The 27,517-nt window shown below is 41.1% G+C and overlaps 1 protein-coding gene across 3 annotated transcripts in view; it reads right to left on the reverse strand.

Moving 5' to 3' along the window:
- Positions 1 to 1,067: 1,067 nt before the first annotated feature.
- Positions 1,068 to 27,517, reverse strand: part of IGF1R (insulin like growth factor 1 receptor) — a 192,802-nt gene continuing 166,352 nt past the window's right edge. For all 3 annotated transcript variants that reach the window (XM_074917682.1, XM_074917681.1, XM_074917679.1), the window contains exons 15-21: positions 27,141 to 27,211; positions 24,629 to 24,858; positions 24,224 to 24,334; positions 22,010 to 22,169; positions 19,623 to 19,752; positions 14,950 to 15,084; positions 1,068 to 8,729 (exon numbers count right to left, since the gene is read on the reverse strand). In XM_074917682.1, the coding sequence (XP_074773783.1) occupies positions 8,363 to 8,729; positions 14,950 to 15,084; positions 19,623 to 19,752; positions 22,010 to 22,169; positions 24,224 to 24,334; positions 24,629 to 24,858; positions 27,141 to 27,211 (1,204 nt within the window). In that variant the 3' untranslated portion in view covers positions 1,068 to 8,362. The remainder of the gene's footprint in view (positions 8,730 to 14,949; positions 15,085 to 19,622; positions 19,753 to 22,009; positions 22,170 to 24,223; positions 24,335 to 24,628; positions 24,859 to 27,140; positions 27,212 to 27,517) is intronic.

Below are 27,517 nucleotides of genomic sequence, written 5' to 3' on the forward strand. Positions count from 1 at the left end.
AGCCCAGAGAGTTCAGTCTTACAATGTGCCTGTGTAAAAAAATGCAAATATGGGGGAAAATAAAACACAAGTAGGGATCCTGTTATCTGAACGTAACATTTTACAATTATTTCTTAGTGACCTACTGTAAAGGCTGGTTTCCACATCAGAAATAGGCTACAGACCCATGGTTAGTTTAGTAAAGATAAAGCTGGAATCCAGCTGGAACTGTAATGCTATTAGTAATACGGGTTTCAACTGCGTGAAAACACTACTTTAGCCCAAATTCTCAGTGCCTGTCCCAGAGGAACACACCGTAGTCCTTCCATAGAGCACAGCACAAAGACAACAGTCTTTCAGTAGAATAGGTCACGGCTATTCAGGGACTTAGCATCAAAATCAAATAGCTGACTTGTCCCAAGAAAGGCAATCCCTGCAGCACTGTGCTGTGGAAAGTATTATGGCACATAATGTTACTTACAAAACAGGAACCAAATGAGATTCCAAATTGTAAAACTTGGGAGTCGGACAGTGACAGATCACTTCTGTGCTTCCCCCTGCCAAGCCAGGCTCCTCCACATCTCCAACACAGACAGCTGATGAAGCCCTGAGCCACCATCCTGCCTTATTTTAGTCAAAACTTGGATGACAGGAGTCAGAGGAACTGGAAATGCCAAGATAATGCCAGTTTTCTTGCCACTGTCTTTTCCAGTGACCGTTACAGAAAACTGATAACCATGTGCTGGATGGCTGAATGCCTCATCTGTAGATTGCTGTAAGGGTAAATAAACAGTTTTTCTTCCACTAAAGAAAGAAATAAAAATGCCTACCTTATTCAAGGGATCTACCTACTCAAAACAGTACTTAGTCCCACCAAAAAAGGGTCCACAAGCTCAGTGTCACTGGATGAAAATACTTCAGATTTCAACACAACACAGTGGCAGTACTGACCTCTAACTAAGATTTATTCACAGTAGCTCAATTAAACGCAGCCAAAAAGGGCAGAAGAAAAACAGAAAAGATTTACTCTGAGTTTTCTAACATGTACTTGCTTTGCATAAGGAGCAACAAATTCAGAAACAGGCAAATGCATACAGAATTCTTTTATTTAACTTAAATCATGTAGTACTGAAACTACTAGAAAAAAGCAGAGTAAGAGAAACTAAAGGAGCCTTAGCTTCAGCCATTCAAAATAGACAAAGTTTCTTCTTTTCATAATGTAAAGAATCCCGAGTATATCGCAATAACAGGAATAAATTCTTACAACAGAATATACAAAAACATTTTGAAATTTTTTTTTATCTACTGATTCATTTTAATATAAACACAGGAATTTCTTTAGGAATAATTTATACACAGCAAGTCTTTTTATGTAATAAATTGGCCATGTTATTGTTTAATTTTCTCTTAAAAAAATTTAAACAAGAAAAATTGGAAAATGTTGTATTTGCAACTGCATCCATTCCTTAGCACTTTCTAGTTTTGTTTTTGTCCCAGAGGTAGACAAACTCTGGCCAATCCTTTCATCTCAAACCTCACTGGTTCAGAAAACAGAAGAGCTGATTTTTAAACAGTATCTAAATCATCAGAACCCTTCAGCAATGTGGTAGTCAAATTGAGGGGAGTGAGGGTGAAGGGATCTTCAATATGCTTAAATAAAAATAAATAGGGACCCCGCCTTGCGCATTTCAACAAAGCTTCAAATGGTGCTCAACGTCTTTAGAGGCTGCACGCAAACTTTTGATGTGACAAGAAATCTGCAAATAGGTCTTCAACAGTCACGATGAAAACCGCCCTCCCTCTTTCCCTTATGCAGTCGCATCCTTCAAACCACACGGCCACCGTGAAGCAGGTACTGAACAGCCCGAGTGAGACTGGGTAGCAGCAAAACCCGTTCTGTTTCCCCGACCAGTGAGGTTCTTGCGATCCGTGAAGGTAACTGCCCTAGACAGTAACGTGAAATGACCAGTTAAGATGATCCCACCCCAACCAGAGGGCTCTGGAAGACCAGGATACTGAAGATACAGAACATTTCCCCAACTTACTTATTCATTCACTGTATACTGGGACACAAAGCTTGGGCGGGAAGGGGAAGAGGGACACGCCATGAATTGGACAAGTCAGCGATCCTTTTTGGCATATTGTAAAGCTAGCTAGTAAACTGGTACCATCAAAAAAACTGATCACATACAGACACACCCATACACAGACACAGAAAAGTGCCCTTAAATTATATTTTAGGCATTTATAAACTACAAACATTTTATAAAATTATTCTATGTACTTACAAAATGCAATGAAACATTTAATTAGTTCTTGTAAACCAGATCTTCGTCAACTGACTACCCGTAATCTACTGGACTTAAAGCCCTATTGAAAATGCTAATGGATTACTAACCAACAAAACGCATACAAAAAAAAAGATGAGCACACACGCATATGCACACACACAAACTAGTGATAGTCTTCAGGTACTTGCAAAACAGATCAACTGTAAGTTGAGACCGATTCATAGAGCCCACTGCTAACGACCGTCCACTGCTAACGACCGTTAAACTCCTGGTAATGAATTTACCACCCCAGCTGGAAAATCCAAAGGTTTATTTACAAGTACCAACGATCAGAGTTGTGATACCTGAGCTCTGATGCTGTCCCACAAACCAAGCTCAGGAAATTACCTCAATCTTCTGCCAAGCCCTGTGTCTTTGTAAACGCCCATTTCTGCATCCTTTGTTTCCACGTGTCTCCACACCGGCCTGTCTCAATTCTGATTTTCCTGGCTGTGCTCTGGTTTGGAGGCTGGTCAGTGTCTCCGAGCAGCCAGTTTCTGAACCGAGGCACCCTTTGAAGCCCTCCTGCCTATTTGTAGTTCTGTATCTTCAGCACCCCTGGCCGCTAGTGTTGTTTCTACACATCATTCTTAAATTCTTGTCTGCACAACTACTCATGAGTTAAGTTGCAATATCTGGCTTTTATCACTGGTTAGTAAGGAGTGGATCCCTTGCACCTTCCTCCACTGTTGTTCAGCCCAGTGATTAAATACACTGTTGACAAACAAAGTAAGAATAACAGGAAACGAGTGTTACTTGTACTAATGGAATGAAAAGGGTTTAAATAGATATATATCTATATTATAGATATACATATGCAGATATATATATGTATATATAGATATATATATGGAGTTATACCAACAACAGGAGTGTTGTTCACTTGGACACAGATTGTACCGAACACCCCTCGGCAGTTCCCAGAGGACCTGACAGCAGTTCCATCTGGTGACCAGTTGTCCTGGGCAAACTGGGCTTTCTTTCCTTTGTTTTTAAAGACCAAGAGGAGCATCAGTGCGAACATGCTAGAATCATACATCACTTAGAACCAGCTTTAAAGAGCAGAGGCATCATGCTGAGAAAGACCTGGTGCCCACCGGCTGGCCTCACACCTTCCGTCACGCTCAGCTTCTGCGTCTAGTTTATGACTCCCCCAGAAGAGCATCTCATTTGGTACCGCGCAGCTGACACGTCTGTGTTTACGTAGGAGCCACATTCCTTTGCAACCAAACCACCTTCTGTGCCGCCGAGCAGCTTTTACCCGCGAGTCAGGTGGGAACAATGGCCGCGCACTAACATCAAAGCCGCCTGCTCCCCACAGTGACTGACGCCCATTTGTTATCCTACTGCATTAAAACATCTTGGTACCATTTGTCAAAATGCTGGTTTTCAGGGCTGGGTGGGCTTTTGTTTTTAATTTATAAACAAACTGGATTACTTTAACTTTATTCAAACATAGCTGAAGTTCTAAATAAATTTTCCATACCAGACAAGCCAGTGGTCTCAGGGAAGAACAACATTACAAACCGTATTATGACTCTATCAAGCCAACATTAATTCTTAGTTGTTCACATGCACAAACAAGTTGATTTACTGTCCAAGGGAAGTCTGCATGAAAAACCCATGTGAATAAAGCTATTCAAAATGCACAAAACACAACAAAAAAAAAAAAGCTATGGAAACAAACAGAACAAAAAAGGAATTAAGCTTGAATTGCAAACACAGAACGCAATGGTATCATGAAGGTGGTTTGGTCCAGGAGAGCTGACTGTCATCACGCACGCGCACGTGATGCCACGCGACTGTCTTCTACTGAAGTGCTTTTTGAAATGTTTATCATGATGGGTGCTACGTCATTAGTGTTTCATCCTAATGCATTTTAAAACCACCTGCATACAATTATAAAAACCAGTAACTTGGACAGTTTTAACAAAACCCTCCTAGCCAGCTGAAAGATCTGAGGATCTCCAGTTGTGGTAATCAATATGTGCAAGAGAGGGGAACAGCCACTGCACCAAAAGGTCACCGGAACCTAATAAAAAATGGAAAAGCAAAACAACCTAGTAAAAACTTTAAATTTTGCTGGTTTCTCTGGGCCAAAGAGAAACGCTCGCTCCAAAGACAAACTCTGTAGCAACTAACCACAGCGCTGTGTATTCAAGAGACCATGTACAACTTGAAGTAGCCAAGCACCACATTATTCAGATACCACAACCAACACCTGCACGAACAGCTGCCAGAGCTGGAAAAAGAGAAACATTATACATCAAGTTGATGGCAAGCTCATGTTAGTCCTGTGTGCTTGTAAACCAGTTACACGCTGTCAGAGGGCAGTTAAAATTTGATGGCTGGTCCATCAGAATCCACAGTTATGAAGCATATAAACAGGGGAAGAAAAGGGAACTGAATTTTTACTGGCACGTTAAAAGAAATCAATTCAATGTTAGTTTTGAAAAAAAAAAAAAAAAAAAAAATCAGTGCTCTCATCAAACAGAAGCAGCAAAGATCCAAAGCTGTAAACTCGATGTAGTAGTATCATCAGGCAGCCTGTGACAGGTTTTTTCACTGTTTTTTTGGTCAAGAAAGCAGAGCTATTGCTGTACGAGCCAATTTATTTTTAGGTGCTGATTCAGCCAAATGCCTTTTTGGTGCTTGTGGCATCTGAGGAAAAACTGGTAGGAATGACTTAGCTCATTCTACAGGACAAACAGAAAGACCATTCCCTTTAGTACTTCTTCTGGACCTTCAAACATTCTAAACAATTGATTTCTGTAACAGATTTCATCCAATACTCATAATTTGATGTACTCGTATCAGGTCAGCTACGTCTCTGCTTGTCTAAACACGCAGTGTTTTGTTGCTGACCTGAGGACTGCTGCAACAGCACAATGAAAAGCCCTGGTGTTTCCTTAAAGGATGGTCACCCTATATCAAACAGCTCTTTGATTTCTCCTCACAATAAAGAATCTGAACCAAAAAATTAGAGAAACTCCTTAGAATTGAGGCAAATATTCTGAAGTGACCCTTTGTGACAGGCAGTGACTGTTCCCCTCCAGAACCTAGAGCATGTGGTATATGGAGTGAGAGGTTACCAGTATCAACGGCATTTATTGGCTGCTGAGAAATGTGAGATGTATTTTTTTTTATATACACACATATAAAAAAATAAGAGTGAGGTAGATAAATGTTTGAAAAAAAAAATCAAAAACTGTCCCCCGTCATACTCAAAACCCCTTATCTCAGTATTTAAATTTATTATGGGGCATCTCTACAGTGATTTAAACTGATATCACAAAAATAAATAAAAAATCCTACATAGAATACCTTCTTAATTAACTTTTTTGTCTTTTTCATTTTTAAAAGGGAAAAATAACTATGGGACAGAGGCAAGAGAAGATAATGGGACCTAAACTACACAAGCAAAAAGCACTACAAACTTTTTAAAAATCTCCAGTCAAAACTAGCAATCAGTATATTTTAATTCTTTGTTCTTACTCAAAAGATTTCAACGTTTCCATCCCAGAACCACCTCTTCACTGCCATCATTTGGTTGGATCAGTGCTAAACAAAGGCTTAAGATGCTGTAACTAAGGTACGATGAGCAACTGGTATGACTCCTTGGTTGTAGACTTTCTGATGGCCCCCTCCTTCCCCTTTCACCAAGGCTTCTGCAACTGAACAAACAAGCTTACTCGTTTTCTTTTGTTCTGAGGTTTGGTCTATGATTTAAGCAACAAGCTCCTACTTGTACAGGTTTCCATAGCTGCCAACACTTAACTGTTTGCTAGCCAAGATACTGGCCCCAGCTACAGCCTTTCCACCCAGCCCTGTGGAAATGGCGTGGTAGGTTTGGTTTGGTTTTGTTGTTGTTTTTTTTTCTTGCCAGGGGTGCGAAGTGCAGCCCAGGGTGCCCTCCACGAGGGCTTCCTCTCATGAGGAAGGTGAAGAGCTGGGGTTTGCTGGAGCCAGGTGTTCAGTGGCCACCCTAAGAACGCCTGGCATCACTAGCTGCAACTGGTATAGCTCCTGTTCACGGGGCGGAAGGGTTACAATAGTCTTTTTAAAAATCAGTGACCCAAAAGCCTGGTGTCTGCTGTTGTACCCAACAAATGAAAAAAAAAAAAAGTATGTGTGTGTGTCTGTGTGGGGAGTGTGTGTGGGGATGGGTGGGTGAACGTGTGCCACAACCAAAACAAGCGTGGAGGGGAGGAGGGGTAGGACCCTTGTACAACAATGAATATAAACACTGAACAAGAATGTACTAAATATTTAACCTTTTTTTTCTGACCTGAGTTTGTATCATGCCTTGCACTGTAAGAGACTCGCATGCTGTCTGGGCAGAGGTTAGTGGGAAGGAAGGAAAACTGAGGTTTAAACACACCACACCACAGCACTGCTAGAGTGTTTCCGTGCAGGGTGTCCCTTCTTTCTCCATGTCCCCCTCAAAAGCCCTGTAGCCCACACAGCCAAGATGTTGTAAAACAACTAATGGAAAAAAAAAAAAAAGAAAAAAAAAAAAGAGGAAACGTATTTATAAAAAGGCATTAAACAGTTCATGGCAAATCATATGAAAGGTATCAGTTACTGGGAAGGAGGAAGTAAAAGTTACACACTATAGTACAAAGCATAAGAAAATTTGTTGAAGTGGGAGGGAAGGGAAGGAGGGCAGACCTGAAGGTTTTCATAGATTAAATCCACAAAGATAAAGAACAAAAAAAATAGCAGCTTTTTTCTGTACAGACATATAGATGAGTATCTGAACCGTAAAAAAGTTATAAAAGTGACACAAAAGACAATGTGTATGCAAATGATCCATGGTCTAACATAGAACTGCAAGACCCTTCAAGAAGTCTTAATAATAAAGAGAAAAGGTCGACAAAGCATCATATACTTGAATCCGGTTACTGCTTTTTTTTGTCTTCTCCAATTTATGTTTCTAGGTGTTTTTTTTCCTTGCAAGCCTGTGAAGGAAGGCAGGCTGCAATGATGGAGATCTCTGCCGGTTATTTTCATGTTTTTCATGTTTCATTTTTGGCGTGCGGTTGACTTTTTTTGTACGAAATGCACGTGTTTATTTAACTCACCACTGCCAGTTTTGTCCAGAATTCACTGGGATGGGGATAGGGGTGGAGGGAGGGCTGTTTCTTTACCCCCATCCCTTTTATCTTCTCCATCACAAGAAAAAATAAAAGTAAATCACATTTTGTCCAGTTTTGAAAAAAGATCTAGACAATTTGATTTTTTTAATTTTTTTTTTTTTTTTAAATACCAGTGTATGATTGAATAGAATGTATTGGTCAGGATCTCTTTTAAACAGAGCAGTTGATTACTGTGCTCCTCCATGCCTACAAAAAAACAAAAACAAAAAACAAAGAGTTCATTTTTTTGGCAAAATTTGGCAGCGTTGAAAATGGTTAACAACCTTGGACGAATGATGGCCCTTTTTATTCTTTTACGTGTTCCTAAAAAGATTAAAGAGCAACATTAAAAATCCAGTCTTTTTTAGTTTTTTTTTTTTGTGTGTTTTTTTGTTTGTGTTTTTTTTTGTTTGTTTGTTTTTTTTATAAAGACCTACAGTGTTAGGCAGGTGCTTGCAAGGGTACCGGGGAGCCACCTGGCCTGCAATATCTTTGATCTGATAAAAGTGCTGTACGGTTGAACTTGCACGCAGATATGTTTCCCATTATGAAGCAAAGAGAGAGACAGACAGAAAGAGAAAGAAGAGAGGAGAGAGAAAGAGAGAAAGAGAGAGAGAGACATCAGAACTCAAGTTTTCTGTTGCTATTAAGTGTTAACATTAGAGTTTTAAAAGGCCAACTGTGTGCCCCATGAATGGAGTCCTTTACTGAAACAAACATCTGCTTGCATATTGAAAAAAGAAAAATACGATAACTTGTTTACTGAAAAAAGGGTTCTCCCAAGTGCAGCTATGGCAGTTCTGAAGATCCACTGAGGTACAGTAGGCTTTTGAATATATTGTAATTTTCTTTCTTTCTTCCCCCAATGCATGTGTTTTTCTGTGTTTTATTTCTGTGAGATTCTGGTTCTAAGGATCAGCAGGCCGAAGACTGGGGCAAGGGTAAGGCCCTCTCATTCTTGCGTCCCCCGTTCATGTGTGCGTACGGCTGTCTCTCCTCGAAGCTGGCCCGAAGGACCACCACGCCCGGGCCGTTCTCGGCTTTGTGTCCTGAGTGCTTGTCAGTGGGTTGGAGGGTGGAGGAGGGATCTAAAGGAATGCTCTCCATGTTTTCAGTCTCCAGGTCAAGCTCCTCTGTATCTGGAGGCTTGTTCTCTTCACTGTAGAAGAAGGAGACCTCTTTGAAGGCTGGATCCAGCTCGTCTTTAATGCTACCGATTATTTCCAGGAAGGAGGGCCTCATTTTCGGATTGTACTGCCAGCACATGCGCATCAGCTCAAACCTGGACAGGAAACACAAAACAAAACCATTTACTGAGGTGTTCTACGAGCCCCGTCTGGAGCCCAACTATGACTGAACCAGACTGCATGTTTTAGAAAATCATTCAATTCTGATGGAAGACAAAGCGACAGAACTTTTACAGACCGAGATCCCCTTGTCACATTTTGACCTTCTTCCTAATCACTTATTTATAATACTTCTACAGCTCCTTTCCATGCACTCACCCATAAAACACTCTCATGGATACCTGACATCCAGGAGCATTTCGTATTTTTATTCTGACTCGGTGCCTCTCTCTTTTTCCTCCTATGTCCTGTGCTTACTCAATCACAGGCTACATGACAGTGCCTCACAGAGTATCTTTTTCAAACAACCAATCCCTACCCTATTGATATTGCCTCAGAAAAAAATAAAACAGCCAATACACACAAAGGAAAGCACTGCTTTTTTCCCCCTGAAAAAAACCTACATTAAAATTAATTGTAATCCCCAAAAGACATTTCCCAATCTCAAAGACATTCTCTAATCTTTTATTTTAAAATTATGTTTTCATTTATGGCCAGGGATGCATCAATATTTTATGAAGTGAGAGATCATCTGTTTAAGCACATCCATGATTAGATCTGTACAATGTCCCACGCTGGCAAAACAAAACCACAAAAATGAAACAGTAATACATACATAATGAAAACAGCATTTTCATGACATAGCAAAATTGGATATTCCTGAGAGATCGCCCTGAGTTTTAAGCACAACGCAAGAAAGGATTTCACTGTCTGTGAAGGTGGAAGAGGGATGTCTTGTTAACACAGCACAAGTAATAGTACAAATTTAAATAAGGAAAGGAAGATTAGCATTAATTCTTTGAGCCAATCCTCTGCATACACAGCACTCAGAGAAACACACTGTGTGTAGGAAGTCACCACTGGCCAAAACTACTACTTTACTAGAATAAGAATGGATTAAAAAAGGAAAAAGAAAAAATCTTTCAGTTCACATAAAGTACAGGAAAATCCTTCACATCTCTGACTTACCCTCCAGCCCTGACCTGCAGTCCCAGTAAGATTCCCTCTCCTTGCCTGGCCAGCAGCCTGGTCTGGTGGCCAGTCTGGGTTTGTTTGCCCACCTCTGCCAGCCTTCCCGTACGAGGTTAGCCAGGTCACCTGAACTTTTAGTTCTGATTCTACAAAACACCCATACCATTTTCCTAACTTCCAGAGAAGCACACAATTCTATTTTATACTTTAATTAGCTCTCACTGCCTTATGCCCCAGCAGCAGTTTACTAGATCTCTGCAGGAGTGTGGAATGACTTTTTTTTTTTTTAATTAATTAAAAAAGGAGACAAAGCCAAACAAAAATTCACTCCTTTCTGAATAGCATCTAAGTCCATCACAGAGTAATGTCTTAATGTCCCCGGAGTCCCTGTTCTAGAACAAACCTTTCAACAGGACTGTCACTGAGCTGGAAAACCCCGGACTCTGAAGCCTCTTGCTGTGCTTCACTGCCCACAGCGGGGTCCGGAGAGTCTGGGAACCCTGGGCTGAAGCAAAACCAAAGCAAAGGAATTCCCTCCTGCAGAAACTCACTCCTTGGGAAATACTCTTGCATTTTCTCATAGGGCGCACTATGTTCTCAGCTGACGTGAACCAGCAAAGAGATGGAGAGCTGCTGTGCTTGGGGTGCAAACACTGCTGAGAGTGCTTCAACCAAAACAAAAGCAACTTTAACTAAAGTGCATCTGAAGTCACAAATATTCCTGTGAGAGCTCAGCTGGCACAAGGCTGCATGAACAAAAGTCAGCCACCTGAGCATGGCCTTGTGACACCCAAAAAGAAGCTGACAAAACCAGTCTGTGCTGGGAGAACTCCCCGGGGTACTCAATGCTGTACTGTAACAGGCACGTAGACATGTAAACACTGTTAAACTATTGCTCCTCTTCGAGTCTTTAAAAAGCCTTTCATAGCGAAAGTGAAGCCAAACTATAAAGCTGCACTATACCCTCACTCGCAAACGAGGAGGAAAGCTTGAGACATAAATATATAAAATCCATTTCTGTTACTTCATTGCTGTTTCCTTTCCAGCTGACTGCTGCGTCCCTGAATAGAAGCATGAGCTGGAGCCAAGAACACTGGATATTCGCTGGCGCTTTGCCCTGAGGCCTAAGGGCAATGCTAAGGAGATACCACAAGCAGTGGAGTAATGCATGTGACATCAGCACAAACAAGGACATGTGATGTTTCTTTTAAGCCATTCCAGATTTAAAAACCCTACACAGTTCCCATAAAAGGATTTTTTTTTTCCCTTTGTAATTCTGTGGGTTCAAAGACCTTGTTTACATTATCTTAAACAAAACAAACTTTTCCATTAGACAATGGAAGAATTTACAGGCTGTTAATACAACCTGAGCAGTTTTATAAAGTATGTTCCTGACTGGTGGCAAGTGAACTCAAGGAAGTCGGAGGCATCACCATGAGACAGAGGAATAGCCAGCATCTCTCACTTTTGCTCGAAGAACTGAGCAGAAATGGAGTTACTTTTTGCACTGAGACAGTAAAAAACAGAAAATGGAAAGTTACTATAGAAGCTGCATTCCATTTCAGTGTGCGTTTGCGCTTTGCATCAGACTTGATTTGGTGGGGAAAAGCGAACAGACCTCTCCTGTTCTGCTGTTGCTACATGCTGACATTACCCCTGCACAGCAGACCCTGGTTTCTAACCGACTGCTCGACAGGAACAAAGGGAAAATCAGCAATGCGTAAATACTCTCGTCATCTACAATACATATGGGGGAATCAATTTTGCTTCAAAAACAGAGTGGAATTCCAGCCTCCACAACTTTTAAAAGCCCCATGGGAACACACTGTCTGAGAGCTTCAGCTGTAACAAACCTTCTTGCCACACAGCCATCACCTGATGAACACTGCCATAACAATGGTAGTACATAAAAACATAACTTATTACACAGGAAGAGGAGAAAAACAGCAAAGCTTCTCCTGGCACCGTCTTATTGAACCATCTGTCTTATTGCATAGTTCTGTCTGTAAAACCATGCAAACTATGCCAAGAGGGTGTAGCATAAACAGAACTGAGTCTTGTTTCACCCTGTGTAAGAGTAAAAAGCCTCTAGAAATACCGTCCCCTTTGTGCTTAGCCCTTTCACAGGGATCCACCACCTCTCTGAACCACAACAAAATCATGCCATAAAATCCCCCTCTGCACAAGCATCTGATAGAACAAGCTGCAGAGCAGAACCTCTCCAGTTCTTCAAGTGTCCTTGGCTCTCTGATCCATCTAAAAGTCACCGACTGGCTGCTACCAGGGGTTAGGAAAGCACAGCCACTAACAAGCATTACTAGCATGGCAGCCTTAGGAGAGATGGCACGTCCAAGGCTGCTTGCACCATGTAGCATTCACGCAGGGGGGGCAGCGAGAGGCCTTTAGGAAAACTACTGCACTGTGGCTGGAGCGTGCACGGCTGTGTCAACACTCACATAATCTGCAAGGTTAAAAATAGTAGATTCAGTGACAGTTGCAGCAAGATTCTTCTCTCTATTCTCATCTATGCTTCCCCACAGCAGTCTACCTCCTCCACCTGTTCTGGAGGTTTTTTTATGTCCGTATACTTCTCTCTCTACAGAGAGGTAAATTTGTGTTATGCCCATAATCGTAGCTGTTTCCAAGTCAAACTGATTTAAAGAAAAAAGTGTCTCTGTGTTTGTAGCCTACCACATGAGATATACAGAAGTGCAGTGCTGGCTCCCCTTCTCGCCTGCTTTCACGCAGTACCAAGCACAAGAAATGCACTGACTTCCCTGCAGCAGGTGGACTTTGCTTTCTGGACATCTTGAGTTAATAATGTGAGTTAATATTAAAGTGTCACAGACCAGTCAGTCTCCACCAGTAAGAATTTGTGCTGACTAAAAAAATACCTTCCACTGGCACAGACATGCCAAGAAACCCATCTTTAAACCGAATCTTTTAGCACTCTCCACAAAAAAGAGGACCCCCTATTTTACAAAGGGTTTTTCATAAAGCGCTTGAGAAAGCAGTTGCCTGAAACATGCTGGGGATGCACAGCAAAATCCGTATGGAATTTCAGGGCGCTCTGCAATTCTGCTGCAAGCACCTTTCTGTCAATTCAGTCACTCTCTTGTTAGGTCCTGCACTGAGAAGTGGGTTAACAGACAGCTGGAGCAGGAGAGGAACTCTGCCTACAGACCAGGTCTCTGCGCCTGCCAGCAGCAGCACACACAAGGTCCAAGATCGGCAGCAGTTGTCAGGTTACTGAGTGCTGCACAGCATCTTTACAGCATCTTGGGCAAACAGGACGGAAGAGAGAGAAAGAAGCAAAAACATGCAAAGAAAATAGCACCACAGTAACACAAAATAGGTACTTTGAATGCCAAATGCATGTGCATGGAACAAAGGTGAAGATGATTCCTGAAGCTCCCTACTGTTATTCCCACAAGCGCCTATTTGAATTTCAGCAGACTTGGGTGTCTGTCCTAACACAAAGACAAAACAAGCTGTAAGGGAGCTAGAGCAAGTCACAATAAGCTTCTAAGGTCAACACATTTTATCTTATTTTTCCCCTTTTCAGACAAAGTCAGGATGTTTTATACACAACTATCAAAAAAAACCCCAAAAAACATGACTAAACTGGATGTGTCTTAGTTCTGAGTTCAGAAGTAAGGGTTTTTTTATTCTGCACATCTGCAATGTCAGGCTAAAGTCTTGGTGACCGTAACTAATGCATGAACAGCTTCTTCGTTAAAATCAGCACAAAAAAGGCCTTTGCTGTTACATACCGGTGCAAAGATTTGCTCTGCCAGACATTAACCAAATTCTCCCAGCTTGCAATCCAGAAAGTAGATTCATCCTGTAGCAACACCCAGCAAGCAGAGGAGTATCGAGGAGGAGGAGGAGGAAGGAGGAGGAAAGAGAAAGGGCTGGGTGGGCTGCAGTAAAGAGAGCTAGCTTCTTGCTGTGACTCCTCTCCCGTCCCCCCGATCATACCACACATGCCCCAGGTTAACGGGGAGTTTCTAATGATGAATCTTTTGCTGAGTTCGTTCTCACTGTAGAGGTGTTTTTCTCCTATGGACTTGGGGAGCTGACCCCCACACACGTTCTGTTCTTCCCCCATTTCTGCCTCTTCCCCCCCTCCCTTATACAGCTCTGACCATGTTAAACTATCTCTAGTCAATCTGACTGCCAGAAATGCTCCACAGCATCGTGGAAGGGAAAGAATGTGAAACTGAGGAATCACATGGCAGCTACACCTCCCCCTGCATATACCACCCACTCCCCTCAAACAACAAAACAACACTGCCTGTCATCTGAAACCAAAGCCAGCACTCCAGCCAAAAAAGCTCTTTTCCTAAGAATCCCAAGCAGCTGAGGCCCTTAAGTGATTGTATCCCTTCTGTGGGCCTCCAACAAATTTCAATAACTGCAAGACACAGTATTTCCTTCCCAAAAGCCAGTTTGGGAAGTATATCAAAGTAATAAAGTCTGAACAACTGAAAGTGCTGTACACAAAAGCCAACAGAAGTATTTCAACAATGTAAAGCTAAAAACTGAAGCCTGCTGCACTGCACACCCTTCTCTGCTTGCAAGGCTTTGTATTGATTCTAGGGGTAGGCAAAGGTTTTTCTGTGTACTTTCCATGCTTACAGGAAAGGAAACTGTTAGCTGGGGAGATTTGTTTATCTCAACGTGATGAGCGCTGTGACTGAAATTGCAGATCCAAAGCTGCCTCAAACAAAGGAACGATACATTCATTTCTCTGCATGCTGAACTGAAACGTCAAAAAACACAGAGTTTACACACAATACATCCTAAGCTCTTTTTTGTCTTTATACTCACAGAACCTATTTAAGCAGGGGAGATGAGATTTAGACACAAAGTCTCCTGCTGTAGAAAATGTCACTTATGAGCTTTTATTAAATTTAAATTTATTCAGGAACACAAGGATTAGGGTTTATTTTCTTATTTGAGGAGATAGCCCCAAGCAAGATTCTGGCCACAAGCAAAGCTGTTTCCTGCTATGTCTAACTACTACAGAATATGAGATTGACAGAGACTGTTCAAGCAGCACCTCACACTATTATCACTCTTTAATAACACGTCCTGTGGTAGATAGGGCAGAAGCAGACACTGAAGGGATCATGAAGAACAGACTGTGCACTGAGAACAGCGGTCACTGTTGACACTTACAGCATATCAGGGCAATTGTCTGGTTTTTCCAGCAAACCTCCTTCCATCACAAAGCGGAGCACTTGTTCATTGGTCATGCCTTGATACGGCTGCTCTGCTAATGTTGCAATCTCCCAAAGTACCACACCAAAAGACCTGGAAAACAAATCAGAACTTTAGAAAGCAATCTTCACACAGGTATTTTTCTTAGATATACAGGTAGGTGTCCATGGGTATTTTCTTTTACCAAAAATTTCCCATTGCTCAAAAAGCATGCAGCTATGGTGACAGCCACATCACCAAGCATAATCAGCTTGACTTCAAACACCTCTAGTCAATGGTGAGAAACGGACTGCCAGTTCTGAACGACTCTTCAGAACAGCCTCTGTAAGAAACGACTGGTAATACTACATCTCCACTTCTCACCACAATCTACAGCTCAGAGCTGGTCATGATTATGATCATTCAGTGGTCCAACATGGCTTGATGACACCTGCTCTGAACAGTAAAAAGGCCACCACAAGCTCACTGCATTGACCAGAATCCCCTGAACTCAAAGGAGATTTAAACTGGGAGCTTGCCTGGAGAATCAGCTCGCATCTCATCTCCCCTTCCCACGGCTTTGAGTTCAGACTTTAGGTGCACTGCAAGGTGGGAAGAACAGTGAAGAGGGGAAAAGGAAAGATGCAGATAAGGAAAAAAATAGATTTTAATTCTGTCCCTATCTCTGCACTTCCTGTAGAGGATCCCAGGCTGGACAGACACCTGATCAGGAACATCTGCAAAAAGATCTGTGTGTGGCTGGGTGCAGGGATTCAAACCTTCTAAGCAGATGGAGAAGCTGCAGAGACTGGTTATTTAAAGTGAGCTCAACAAGAACCCCCCCAAGCCACAGAGAGAGCAAGAAAAAAAGATCTGTACCTTAAAAAAACCCCTAAACTCAGAATCTTCATGTAACATATCTCAGGTACTCCTGATAGCAGTTGAGAAGGCAATAATGCAGAACTGTAAGCTCTCATTCCAGCGCAAGCTGCTTTTCATCAGAAATACTTGAGTCACACAAATCCCATTTAAAAGCTGCCTTTTTCCCTTACCGCTCTAGCAAGCTGAGAGCCAGACAGCAAATGCACACCACCACACCTGTGCATCTCATCTGTCTTACCACTGAAAGCAAGCAAACAAACCAACCTCTAATTCCCCAGGCACAAAAACAGCTCTTGGGTAATACCTTCCATTTATCCCCTTGCTTTGGTTTCTTCTGCAAAGTAAGGATCAAGGCATTCAGCATTCAAGCAACAAAACCCATTTTTGAGAAAGACATGGAAGACATGTGAATGTTCTCTGGCTTCTTGTACCAAGACCCTAATTTGCTGCTTCAGCAGCGAAACTTAAGCTCCCAGGAGCAACTCAGTTACCCCTTTTGCAACATGTGTGTAACTATGTTCTTGCAACAGAGCTTCTAACTCTTTCCAACTAACTACAAAGGACAGCAGGAGTGAAAAAAGAAATCTGTCTAATAATAGGAATTGATTACTGGTGAAGAAAGAGAAGCATAGTTATGTAATTGGGTAGTTTGGACATAAGTATTGACACTTTCTAAAAATATCTCCATTTAAAATTAGTTTATTGAGCAGACATGGCTCAAATTGTCTGCCCTGCCCTGAAGAGTTACCTACTTTTAGAGCTGCTGTGCAAAGGAAGAAAATCTAGATGCTGTGCCTTCTCTGACTAAAACGCTGAGTCAAGCTTTGGGAAAAAAAAGCGTAGTTTCAATAGGGTATTGTTATGAAAACAGGAGTCCAATATTATTAGCTGGTTATGGTAGAGTGGTTTTATCTTTCAGTTATCCACTGTATCTAAAATGGTTTGCATCTGGAGCCAGAAGCCACAAACAGACTTGCAATTGTTTGCCTTTCAGGGGAGGGAGGAACAGAGGGTCAACTCAATATTTTGGTGCCTTTGAAGCTACTTTGATCGCTGCAGGAATAATGAGAACAAGTCTTGCACACCTACCAGTCATATTATCATAACAAATAAACTTAAGTTCCTCCTTCAAGGCAACTACCAGCTCTGAAAGAATGCAAGATGCTGAAGTCTTATTTATAAAAATACACCCTTAGCCTGAACAGTATTACATTAAAGTGCTCTCCTTCCCTAACTACAACAAAAACAGTCTTGTCTAATTACCTCATTCTTCAGTCTGAAAAGCAATAAAAGAATGAATTGCTAATATAAAGCTCCACCCTTCAAAACCTCCAGACACTCTTTTTGCAGTTTGCCATTTCACCTTTCAGCTTATAAATCTTGGGACTCTGACCACTCACAGTTTTGTCTTTTTGACATTTTGGCTTCTAAAACTGATCTCGAAGAACATGGAACCAGATGTCACAATATCCTACCAAAAGGGCAGGGAAAACCATCTCAACATTTTTTACTGTTTGATGAAAATAAATGGCCCCCAAACCAGCCAAGCTACACGATTTACACGAAGCAACCACAAAATCTGAACCAATACAAGGAGTCAGGTAATTTTTCCTGGCATGGAGACCTTCAATGTATAGTATTTGGTCTAAAAGTTATTAGGAAGTAAACGGGACTGATCCTTTTAGCCATAAGCAGATCAAGTAAACAGAAGCTGTCATGACAGTGATAAGTGAAGCTCCACTACACATTTGGAATTCTGATTGAGATTTCTGAATCTATAGCTGTGGATACACGTGGCAAATGCAAACGTATATCTGTTCTAATCAAACAGCATATTCCTCACACTGAACTGGGTTTTTTGTACCTGAAGATAGTACACCTATGTGAACCAAATTTCAGAATAAGTCAGAACTAACAATTAAGATGACAAACCATCCCAAGGAGAAAGTGTCTGAAATTCTGATGTGCACTTCCTCTCCATAAAACAATTTTTTTCTCTCCATGCTTTCAAGTAAAAAATCTGTAAAGATTTAACTCCTCCTCCTCTTAAGTTTTCCAACCTTATAATCAGTAAGCTACTTTCCTTGATGTGACTTTTGTCTAAGATATTTCACTTAGACTGTCCTGCTGATAAACTGCTATATTGTTTGCTCAACCCTGCTTTGGACTGAAAGACTGATGAAGGCCAAATCTTGTTAACACTGAAGGGAGAACTAACATGCTTTCTGCAACAACTAAAGCACTAATGACACTTGATTTGGTATCATATCTGTGGGGTGGGTTTTTTTTGAATTTGAGCGCTGTTTAAACAATAATGTCACTGAACAGTTATAGGTTAAAAGGGGAGTGTGTATGGAAGAGGTGCCGTAAGTCACCAAAGCTGGACACCTGACCTGCTGCCGTCTGCCTCCGATACAAAGGCTGGAGACGACAGCAGGACTTAGAAGTTCCTGTTGTGTGGTAAGTACAGGCAGGTCTGCCAGGTTTTCACTCCAGGCTCACTCAGTTCTGCATCTGGGGATTTTCTAGTGATATATTCCAAATTTCTGTCTGCTTTGTGAAGCCATTACAAGTCCCAAAATTCTTTTACTGCAGGGGGATGGCCAAAAGCATGCCTGTGCTGTTCAGTTAGATAAATGGCTGACACGGGGCTTCCCCTTCAAACTCACAGTGGTTATTTTCAACTATTTCCAAGTTTGAGGGTTACTGGATTCATAAATAAGTTACTAGCAAGATGTAAAAAAAAAAAAAAAAAAAAAAAAAAAAAGCAAAGCAAAATCCTGGTGCTTTGCTTTTTCACTTGCTACATAATTCTTTTTATGAACCTTTCACTCAGAGCTGGTGCTGTGGACAACAATCCACTGACTCCAAAATATTCCAAGCTGTTTAAAGAAAATGCAGTTTACTACTAGAATACCATTCCCACTGACTTCTAGACATTTGGAGACAATCAACTGCCAATTCTGTAACAGATCAGCAGTAAAAACATCTTGTTAGGAAGGCAGAGAAATCATAAAAGACAGAGTAGAGTTTTTGCCAGTACATGTTCATCTTCTGCCAAGTCCTCCCTACCTATCTGCAAAAGTTTGGGGTGTGCATGTGTGTGGGAATTGTTTCAGAGTATTATTTCTTCTAAGAAGTATATTTTGAAATTTCCTGAATGCATCTATTAATAACTTCACAGATACAGCAACCAGGCAACGTGCTTTTAAAGAAAAACCTATTTCTGCATCTTGTGGTATATAAAACAAGCAAACAAAGCTCCAAATGGAGAAGGATATACACAAGGGAGGACTCCCAAGAAAAAACCTGCTAGTGTACACAAACCGTCTGCAGGAAAGTAGAGTTATTTACACAGAAGGTTTTCATAGAAAAGAAGGTCAGCACTATGAACCTTTCTATATTCTTGGCAACTTTTAATGCTTTTCTTGAAGGAGGGCAATTTGAAAAATGACAACTTGCTCTTCCAGGTGAAAGTAATGTTTTTCACTGCACAACTGATTTTACAACCCACAGCAGGAAACATGCCGCCACCTCCAGTTTTGGAAATCCATTTAGTTCTGCTCTCTCTGAGAGCAGAATTTAACCTCAAGAGTTCTTGATTTTGGAATGGAAACATGAAATATAAAGCAAAACGCTTTACAGTGGAAAAAGGAAGTTACCTTTGAAGAGACAGAAGCAGCAGCATGCATAGTTAACTCTAATAAAACAAGAGAAGAGGCTAGAAAGAAGAGGGGCTAAAACATTTTTCCGAGCCCCTTTTTTGTTACCAGACATCGGAGTGCGTTGTGAAGACTCCATCTTTCAGTGATTCTGGGGACATCCAGCGGACAGGCAGCAAACCTTTCCCTCCTTTACGATAATAATCTGTCTCGTAGATATCTCTTGTCATGCCAAAATCTAGAAGGTATAAATGTTTTGAGTTTGCAGGATAAAATGGTGACCATTTCCCCTTACTACAAGCCACTGTAGCCAGCAGAGAATCACAGTTTGGTGCAAAGGATCTGCAATCTGTTACCATGACACTTTGCAGGCACTTTACCTGCTGCCTTAGTGCTGGTTCCCTCCCGACAAAACCAACAGACAGTTTTACCACTGACTTCAGTGGGTGAGAAGTCTGAACGATTTAAATATATTAATATGAAAAGTTCCAGGATTTATGCTCAAGCTTCAAAGCAAGCTAAATCTTCTGAAGGTCATATAATTCACTAATCTGTTTTCTGAAGTCAGTGATTTTCTTTCCTTTTCAAAAAGTGTAAAGAACTCTTTTAGTACTTAATAGTATTGTCTTTAATTAAAGAATCTCATATGTTGAGGGAAATGCTTCTCAAGTTGGTTGGTTTTCTTCCTCTCTGCAAAAGTAATTTCCAGTCTCTATATAATATTCCATCTCAAATGCTACAGAGGATTAGGCTATTAATTTATGACTAACACAGACCAATATTAAAGACGTACTTTGGGTTATATGCATGTCCTTAGCTGTAAATACGTAAGCTTTTGCAAGACTTGGATCTAACAACACTCACCTCCTGACTGTAATTCAGATTTATTCCAGCATTATTTTCTGTACAATCAGCCTGATGCACACAAGCCTGCTGGATCTTGGGCTAGCCTATTTAAACCAGTTCCTGTGTTTTCAGACGCTAGCCAAAAAGTTAATATATCAGGTGGCATCAAATCTCTTACTAATATTAAATGCTGTTTGCTAACACAGCAGACCTAGTGCAAAATGCATTTTATCAATACAGACCTGGAGTTGGCCCTTTTTTTCTGGGAAAAGTGGAGTGAAAAAGAGGACAGAATTCCTCCAGTTCTCGTAGCTGTTATTACCAGTCTATGGATGTCATTATTACCAGGCTTGGATGAGTGACCAGCCACTGATCCTTCTCGTTCCTTGTCTGCTAGGGACACGGGTACCCTCAGTGATTATGACTAAAAAGCCCATCTGTGCAGCTATTCCATCACTCCCACACACCAGGGTGACTTTATCCTGGTTGAATGGAAAATTCTTTAAAAATTCAATGCAAATAAGAAACCGATAGCAACGAGCATAAGATAGCGTAGCATAAAGCTCTTCCTCTGAGATCTAAACAGTCTGAGTTGGTGTGTTCCAGTCAAGATGCTCCTAAACCGCTCCTACATGAAGGGGTTTTCAATACTGGTACGTAAATGAGAGCAGTGCAGAGTATTTCACAAAATGCTTTTGGGGTAACCATGTACCATGTTAAAGGGAAGAAATGCATCGTTTTCAGTTTAAAGAATTGTAAAACATGATGGTGGGGGGAAGAGGAGTGAAAAAACTGGAATGGGAAGGCTGACTTCCCCCAAACCTGCAGAAAATGCACAAAATCCCCCAAAGATCTTATTTCCCAATTAACTGACTCAAAATGAAATCATTTTTTCTTTCTCCCAAATGACAGGATTACTTACACAAATTATCAAAATAGCTGAGTTAAGCTCAGAGAAAAAGCATTAGTTTCCTACAGCAGAAGGCTGTTGCTATACACGTTACTTTAATATGCACAACTCAAAAACAGCCAAAAGCTTAAAATCACCCTCTCTGGAGAGAAGTCTGAAAAAACTCATCTGACACTAGTTTGGAGGGATGGTGAAGGGAAAAAAAAAGTGGTGTTCTAACAGCAGAGCAAAAGAAAAGCCATTCTGTTGTCTGGAAAGCAGAACTCCAGTTCAGACTGGAAAGCACCCAGCTGAAGTCAAGCCTTACATTCCACTTCCAAATCAGATATGCTTTAAAGTAATCCTAAAATTCTTATTCTTAAATCAATAAACAGGAGGTGGAATTATTTTCGTGCATTAACAGAAAAGTGAATGACACACCAGTGGTAACTACGCCATCCACCCAGATGTCTGCAGCATCTGCACCTCAAATCACTGCTTCACTAGCTCTTTTTAAACCCACACGCTATACTATTTCCTCACTGGAACAATGGCAAGCAGAGGTATTCCAAGAGTTTCAACTCAATGTTGACTGCTCACAGGTCTTAAATCACAGCAAGCCTTTATAAGGAACATATTTCATTCTGCAGAAATTTAAACTAGAGCTCGGTTTTAAAAGATCTTTCAAACAGCTTTCAAAAAATCAAAATGCCTTCTAAGATGCTGATTTTGCATTTGTGTACAAGTCGAGAAAGCGCACCTCCAATTTTCACTGTGAAGTCTTCTGCCACCATGCAGTTTCTCGCGGCAAGGTCTCTGTGAACAAATTTGTTGGCGTTGAGGTATGCCATCCCATCAGCAATCTCTCCTGCCATCTGAATCATCTTCTTCAGAGTTGGAGGTGCCTGGCCAGGATTACTCTGAGCAAGATTAAGAAGGCAAGACAGGTAAGGGGGAAAGAAAAAAGTAACTAACTATTTCTATGTCAAACTGCAACATACTTTTTTTTTTTTTAAAAAATCATATTAGCACAATTCAGCCCTACATGATCCAGGCCAAGGAGAAACTCATGATTATGTACACCATCACATCTGCTTAGTGGGAAAACCAGCCATACCAAGCTGGGTTACAAACAGAATTCCCAAATAGCTCTTTTATACCAAGGCCACTCTATTTTAGGGAAAACAAGCCAGAAGGACTTTTTGCTATAAGGATGTTATCTTACACCTATGGAGTTTAAATGTCCATCCTTCTGCCACATGAGTTCTGAGATACAAAGAAGAGGGCTTATTTTAGAGATTTCACAACCAACCAGAAAACGTTAAATGATTTCATTTCCTATTCCCCAATTCTCCATAACCAGATGTCTCTTGAATTACTTCTATTTGTACACTGGAGAAAAGCTTATGGGACAATTTCTTCTGAAGCAAATTCACTCCTTAGCACCCATGGATACAGGGCTTCTGCCATTCTCAATCTCGTGGATGGAAGGAATTCAGGTATATTTACACAGACAGTTAAGTGCCTCCATCCCTTACCAGTATGAATTTGCCTAAGCTTTACACCTCTTGGATAATCATCCCTGACAGAGTAACCAAAACCACGGCCTCATATACTGAATTCTACTAATGGCAAAGATCTGAAGCACACACAGACCAAGTCACGGAACTTTACAACATCCCTATCCCGAGATTCAATGGTCCCTTACCCACCTTCCATGGAAAGTGTTCACACCCAGTCCCTTCATCACTTTCAAACTCTGCTACTTTGTGTTGAGATAACAAACCATACCCACTACTTCCAGGCTCCCAAGAGCTGAATGCAACATACCCTATGGGAGCCAAGAAGATAAAACCAAGAAAGCCTAGGAGGACCAGTGTGAGTTGAATTCTCAGGAGGAAGAGACAGGTATGGGAGCTGCATGGTTAAATAATTTACTGGTAAAGCTAGTGATCAGGCAAGCTGTCCATCCACACCTTATTGAAACATCCTGACTTCCTCCTCATACAGGTCCTCCCTCAGAAGATTTCACTCAGTTCTTTATATTGCACACCGAGGAAGACAGGGAATTTAGGTACAGGCCTATCACAGGCTGCTTTGGAGAGCACCAGCATACAAGACAAAGTACAGAGATCATAATTTTGGCAATTTCCAGATAATGTCACTGTATCTTTTCATGAAGTTTGTTGAATTCAACCAAAACTATTTAATATAACCTGAAACCTTATTAATCATAAATTCTAGTCAAGCCCTTAAGTCCATAGTCCTACTGGTCTTTTCTGAATGCTGTATTCAGGATGATTTCTTTTCTGCATCCAGTCACTTCAGCAATCTGCTTTTGGCAATGCCCTCTATTTATACCATTGTCTTGTTGCACATACTGTGCCCATGTTTTGTTTCTTTAAGTTATTCACATCAGAATTTCTTAGATCAAGGGCAAAAACTGCCGAGCTCATTTTCTACACAGTCTACTATGATTTCAGTGGCAAGTGACCTATATATCACCTTCATCCTTCAGATCCTGTAGCATTTGTGGCAATTTTAGCTGTTACACTGATGGTCTACATATTAGAGTACGCATATGAGCCAAGATAATAGATTTTTACTTCCTAACAGAGGCAACAGGCAGGATATACAACATGAAACGATCATCCTAACATGCATGTTTCAACTAGCCAATTTTAACATTTTGATGAGAAATTAGATTAGCCAAGAGATTTAATTCAAACCTGTAAAACAGGACTCAGTAACACAAGAAGGGACCTATTCCAAGCAGTACACTGGGCTATTTACAATAGTTACCTCATGAAAAAAGGTGTTGCAGATCACAGACCAGCTCATATTTTGTTCTTAGAGCTTAAGGAGAAGGGCAAGAAAGGCTAATTGCCTGCTGCTTCTAATGTGACACTGTTTTGTTCAAAACGATTCTAACTGAAGAAATAAAAAAAGTAACATCCAGCAACTCATGACTCACCTCTGTGTCTGGCCTCAATGATCTCAGGTAACTTTTGAGGTCCCCACGTGTCATCAGCTCCATGATAACCAGCGTAGGCTGGCCCTGAGAAACAACACCAAGCAGCCGAACCTGGAAACCGAAAAACAAACATTCAGTTACAAATACAGCTGACTGAAACGTAATAATCATTTATTCATGTTGATCTGGAGCCCCGAACACCCATGAACCTGTGGGAAAGATCTGACAGTAGACTTGGTTCCACTCTCTGACTCCTGTTTCACAATAAAATTATAAAGCTGCACAGAGTTGAAGCTAACATCCCAAGTTTCCGCCTCAGTGGGCGAAGACATGGCCTGAACACCCTCATGCCAATAAGCACCCCAGCTGTATGAATCACAGCCTTGTTACATTTTCATGACTTACCACATGGTGACAATTGAACTCCTTCATCACTGAGGCCTCATTTAAGAACTCTATCCTCTCACGCATGCTTGCAGACTCATTGACAGTCTTGATGGCCACCCTGGTCTCTGGCTCATCCTTCACCACTCCCTTGGCTATTCCCTCATACACCATTCCAAAGGAGCCTTGCCCAAGCTCCCGACACATGGTGATCTTCTCACGGGGCACCTCCCATTCATCTGGAACATACACTAAGAAGGAAAAGAACAAGCCATGATGTTCCACTTCTGCAAGTGGTGTGACCACTCACCGCTTTAAGACACCAACTGCCCAAACAGTTTTACTGTAAAAAACACCACACACAATGCTGAGAACTTGCACGATGTATGCTAATAATCCATGGTCTTTCCTACACAGAGATAGGTAGATAGATGCTTAGCATACAAATAAATCCTAAAGAAATGTGTAAATGGACTTGAAGTGACCTCACTATGACACTGACATAACGGGATAGAAATAAGAACCTCAAAAGCACAAAATCAGGATGGGAAGAAGCTTGAATCAATACTTTAGCCTTGAGCTTTTCTTGGGACCCATGGTTTTCCAATTCTTCTAGACAGCATCAAACATACTTGATCATCTGAATCAGTTTAATGCCTGCTGTATTCTCTACTAACAGATTGATCTTACGACTAGAGGGAAATGGACTCTCTGATCTAGTAGGCTTTTTGCATTAAACTATTCTGATCACTTGCACACACACTATTGCAGCAGTTAAGGCAGAGTTTGCTGCTGCTGCTGCAAATCTTTGATCTGAGGCAGAAGAGAGATCTCAAAAGGTGACTGCCAGGAGGGAGGACTGCCTCAGGCAAGAAGACATCTGAGTAGTCACTGATGCTGCTGCCTATCAGTCACCAAAGGAGGGGACAGTTCTGTCACATGCTTTGGATGGGTGAAATGACAGGATGCAAAAATAGAGGATTATAGCATGAGCACTGACAGACCTTTAACCCTAATGGTGCCACCATAAAAAAGAAAACAAACGAAAGGAAAACAGTCCACTGCCACTCTGACTAAACCCATTAGCCTCCTGGGGGCTTTTGGAAACCCTGTTCCAGGAGGAAGTGTACAGCAGTAGCACCAAACTAAACCATAAACAGAAGAACTGATGCCTCAAGGAAATATGTCTGATGTTCTGATTTCCTCCTGCACACGTACATAATCCATACTGTATGGGTACATGCTCGTTACAGACAAGCACACCTCTACGCGTGTGTTTGTGTGAGGAAACAAATTCATTATCTAGCAAGTAGGGTTCCAGAGGGAACATAGTTGCTTTTTTTATTTTATTATTTTTTAGAGCAATTTATTTAGCCAGAAAACTGAATTTTCAGGGTTCTCCATTCCACAGCAATCGCAGCACATGCTGCAATTCTGACAATGCAGAGCTGAGGAGCCCTGGACTGTCAGGCTCATTCAGCTCCTGCTGCTGCTCACGGACAGCCAACACAAGAACAAGTTCATCTACACCATCAGCAGGCACAACCTCCTCTGATACTGACGTACAAGAAAATGATACAGACATGCAGAAAGCAAAACCAAGAAAAGCATGCTGTTCTAGGAACACCAATTTTGTTTTAAAGAATTTTTATTTCCTGGAAGGTTTAAATACCTGAGCATTACCCACATTGTGTTTCCCACAGAAAATTTTAAGAAGTTAAAGGCGCCCCCCAAAACCCAACATCTGACTTCAGAACTACAATTATTTGGCTCTGTTAGGAGAGCATTCGACACAAATATACCACCTGGTGTCTAAACACGGCCACAGTCTAATACCTTTAAATGTTGCCACGGCCAAATATATACATCAGTCACAAATACATCAGGTCAGTTTGAAACTAGCTTCAAAAAACTGTTTCGCCAGCTAGAGAAAAACAGGCTTATCTACACTCCAGCTATTAAAAGAAACAAATACAGATTACATTAGACATCCATGATCATTTTAACACAAAATTTCTGCATGTGATATGTCTGAAAACCCCCAATATTGCTCCTCTCTAGTTGTGAAAAGTTGTTGGAGAGTTTTATTGGGATGAGAAGTGAGGAGACAGTATCAGTTTTTGTAAGTGTTACTACTGTCCAGGTGAGAAGTATATAGAAACAAGCAGTAGGTTTGTTCCATTAGGTCAGAATAGGGCTTAAAAGGGGCAAACATAAAAGATGATTAATTTATGAATTCTTCCTTCATTCCAGTGAAAACATCACTGGATGAGTAGATGATAATCTGACAGTTTAGCTAATGCATCCAAATTTTCCTCTGCTAAATAAACTATAGGAAAAATTTTTTAAAATCCCATTTCAGACAGACAGACGACATTTACATATTATCAATTATGGATTCCATGGTTGTGCTAATAAAACAAAGAGAGAAAGCAGTTTTATAACATCTCTTTTAGAATTTCATACCTTTCAAAGTCAGATACAAACAGAATATATGAAAATAAAAGCTTCAGCAGCGTAACGCCACACTTACCATCTGAAGCACTGAAGTACTCGGGGTTCACAGAAGCATAAAGTACTCCATTGCCCAGTCTGTCACTGTTCCTGTTGAAAGAATTTTTTTTTCTTTTTTAATCTTTAAACCTAAGTAAATTTCAGACAACCTCTTCTACAGCTTCTCCACCATTTACCCAACTACAGAATATTATTTACTGTATATGGAGAGCTTTAGAGACAAAGGGGACAAACTAAGTTCTTATTCTACCTCACATAATCAATGTGAAAACAGCCCAGAATAGCCTTCCTAGGAAACCTGCAGTCTTCTCTACACCAAATCAGCACCAGAAAAGCTTAAACATGAGGTACTTAGGCTGCTGGGTAAACTTCCTTTAAGAAAGGCAGCTGTATGGT

The sequence above is a fragment of the Athene noctua genome, chromosome 13 (genome assembly GCF_965140245.1).
Source record: "Athene noctua chromosome 13, bAthNoc1.hap1.1, whole genome shotgun sequence".
Classification (NCBI taxonomy): Eukaryota; Metazoa; Chordata; class Aves; order Strigiformes; family Strigidae; genus Athene; species Athene noctua.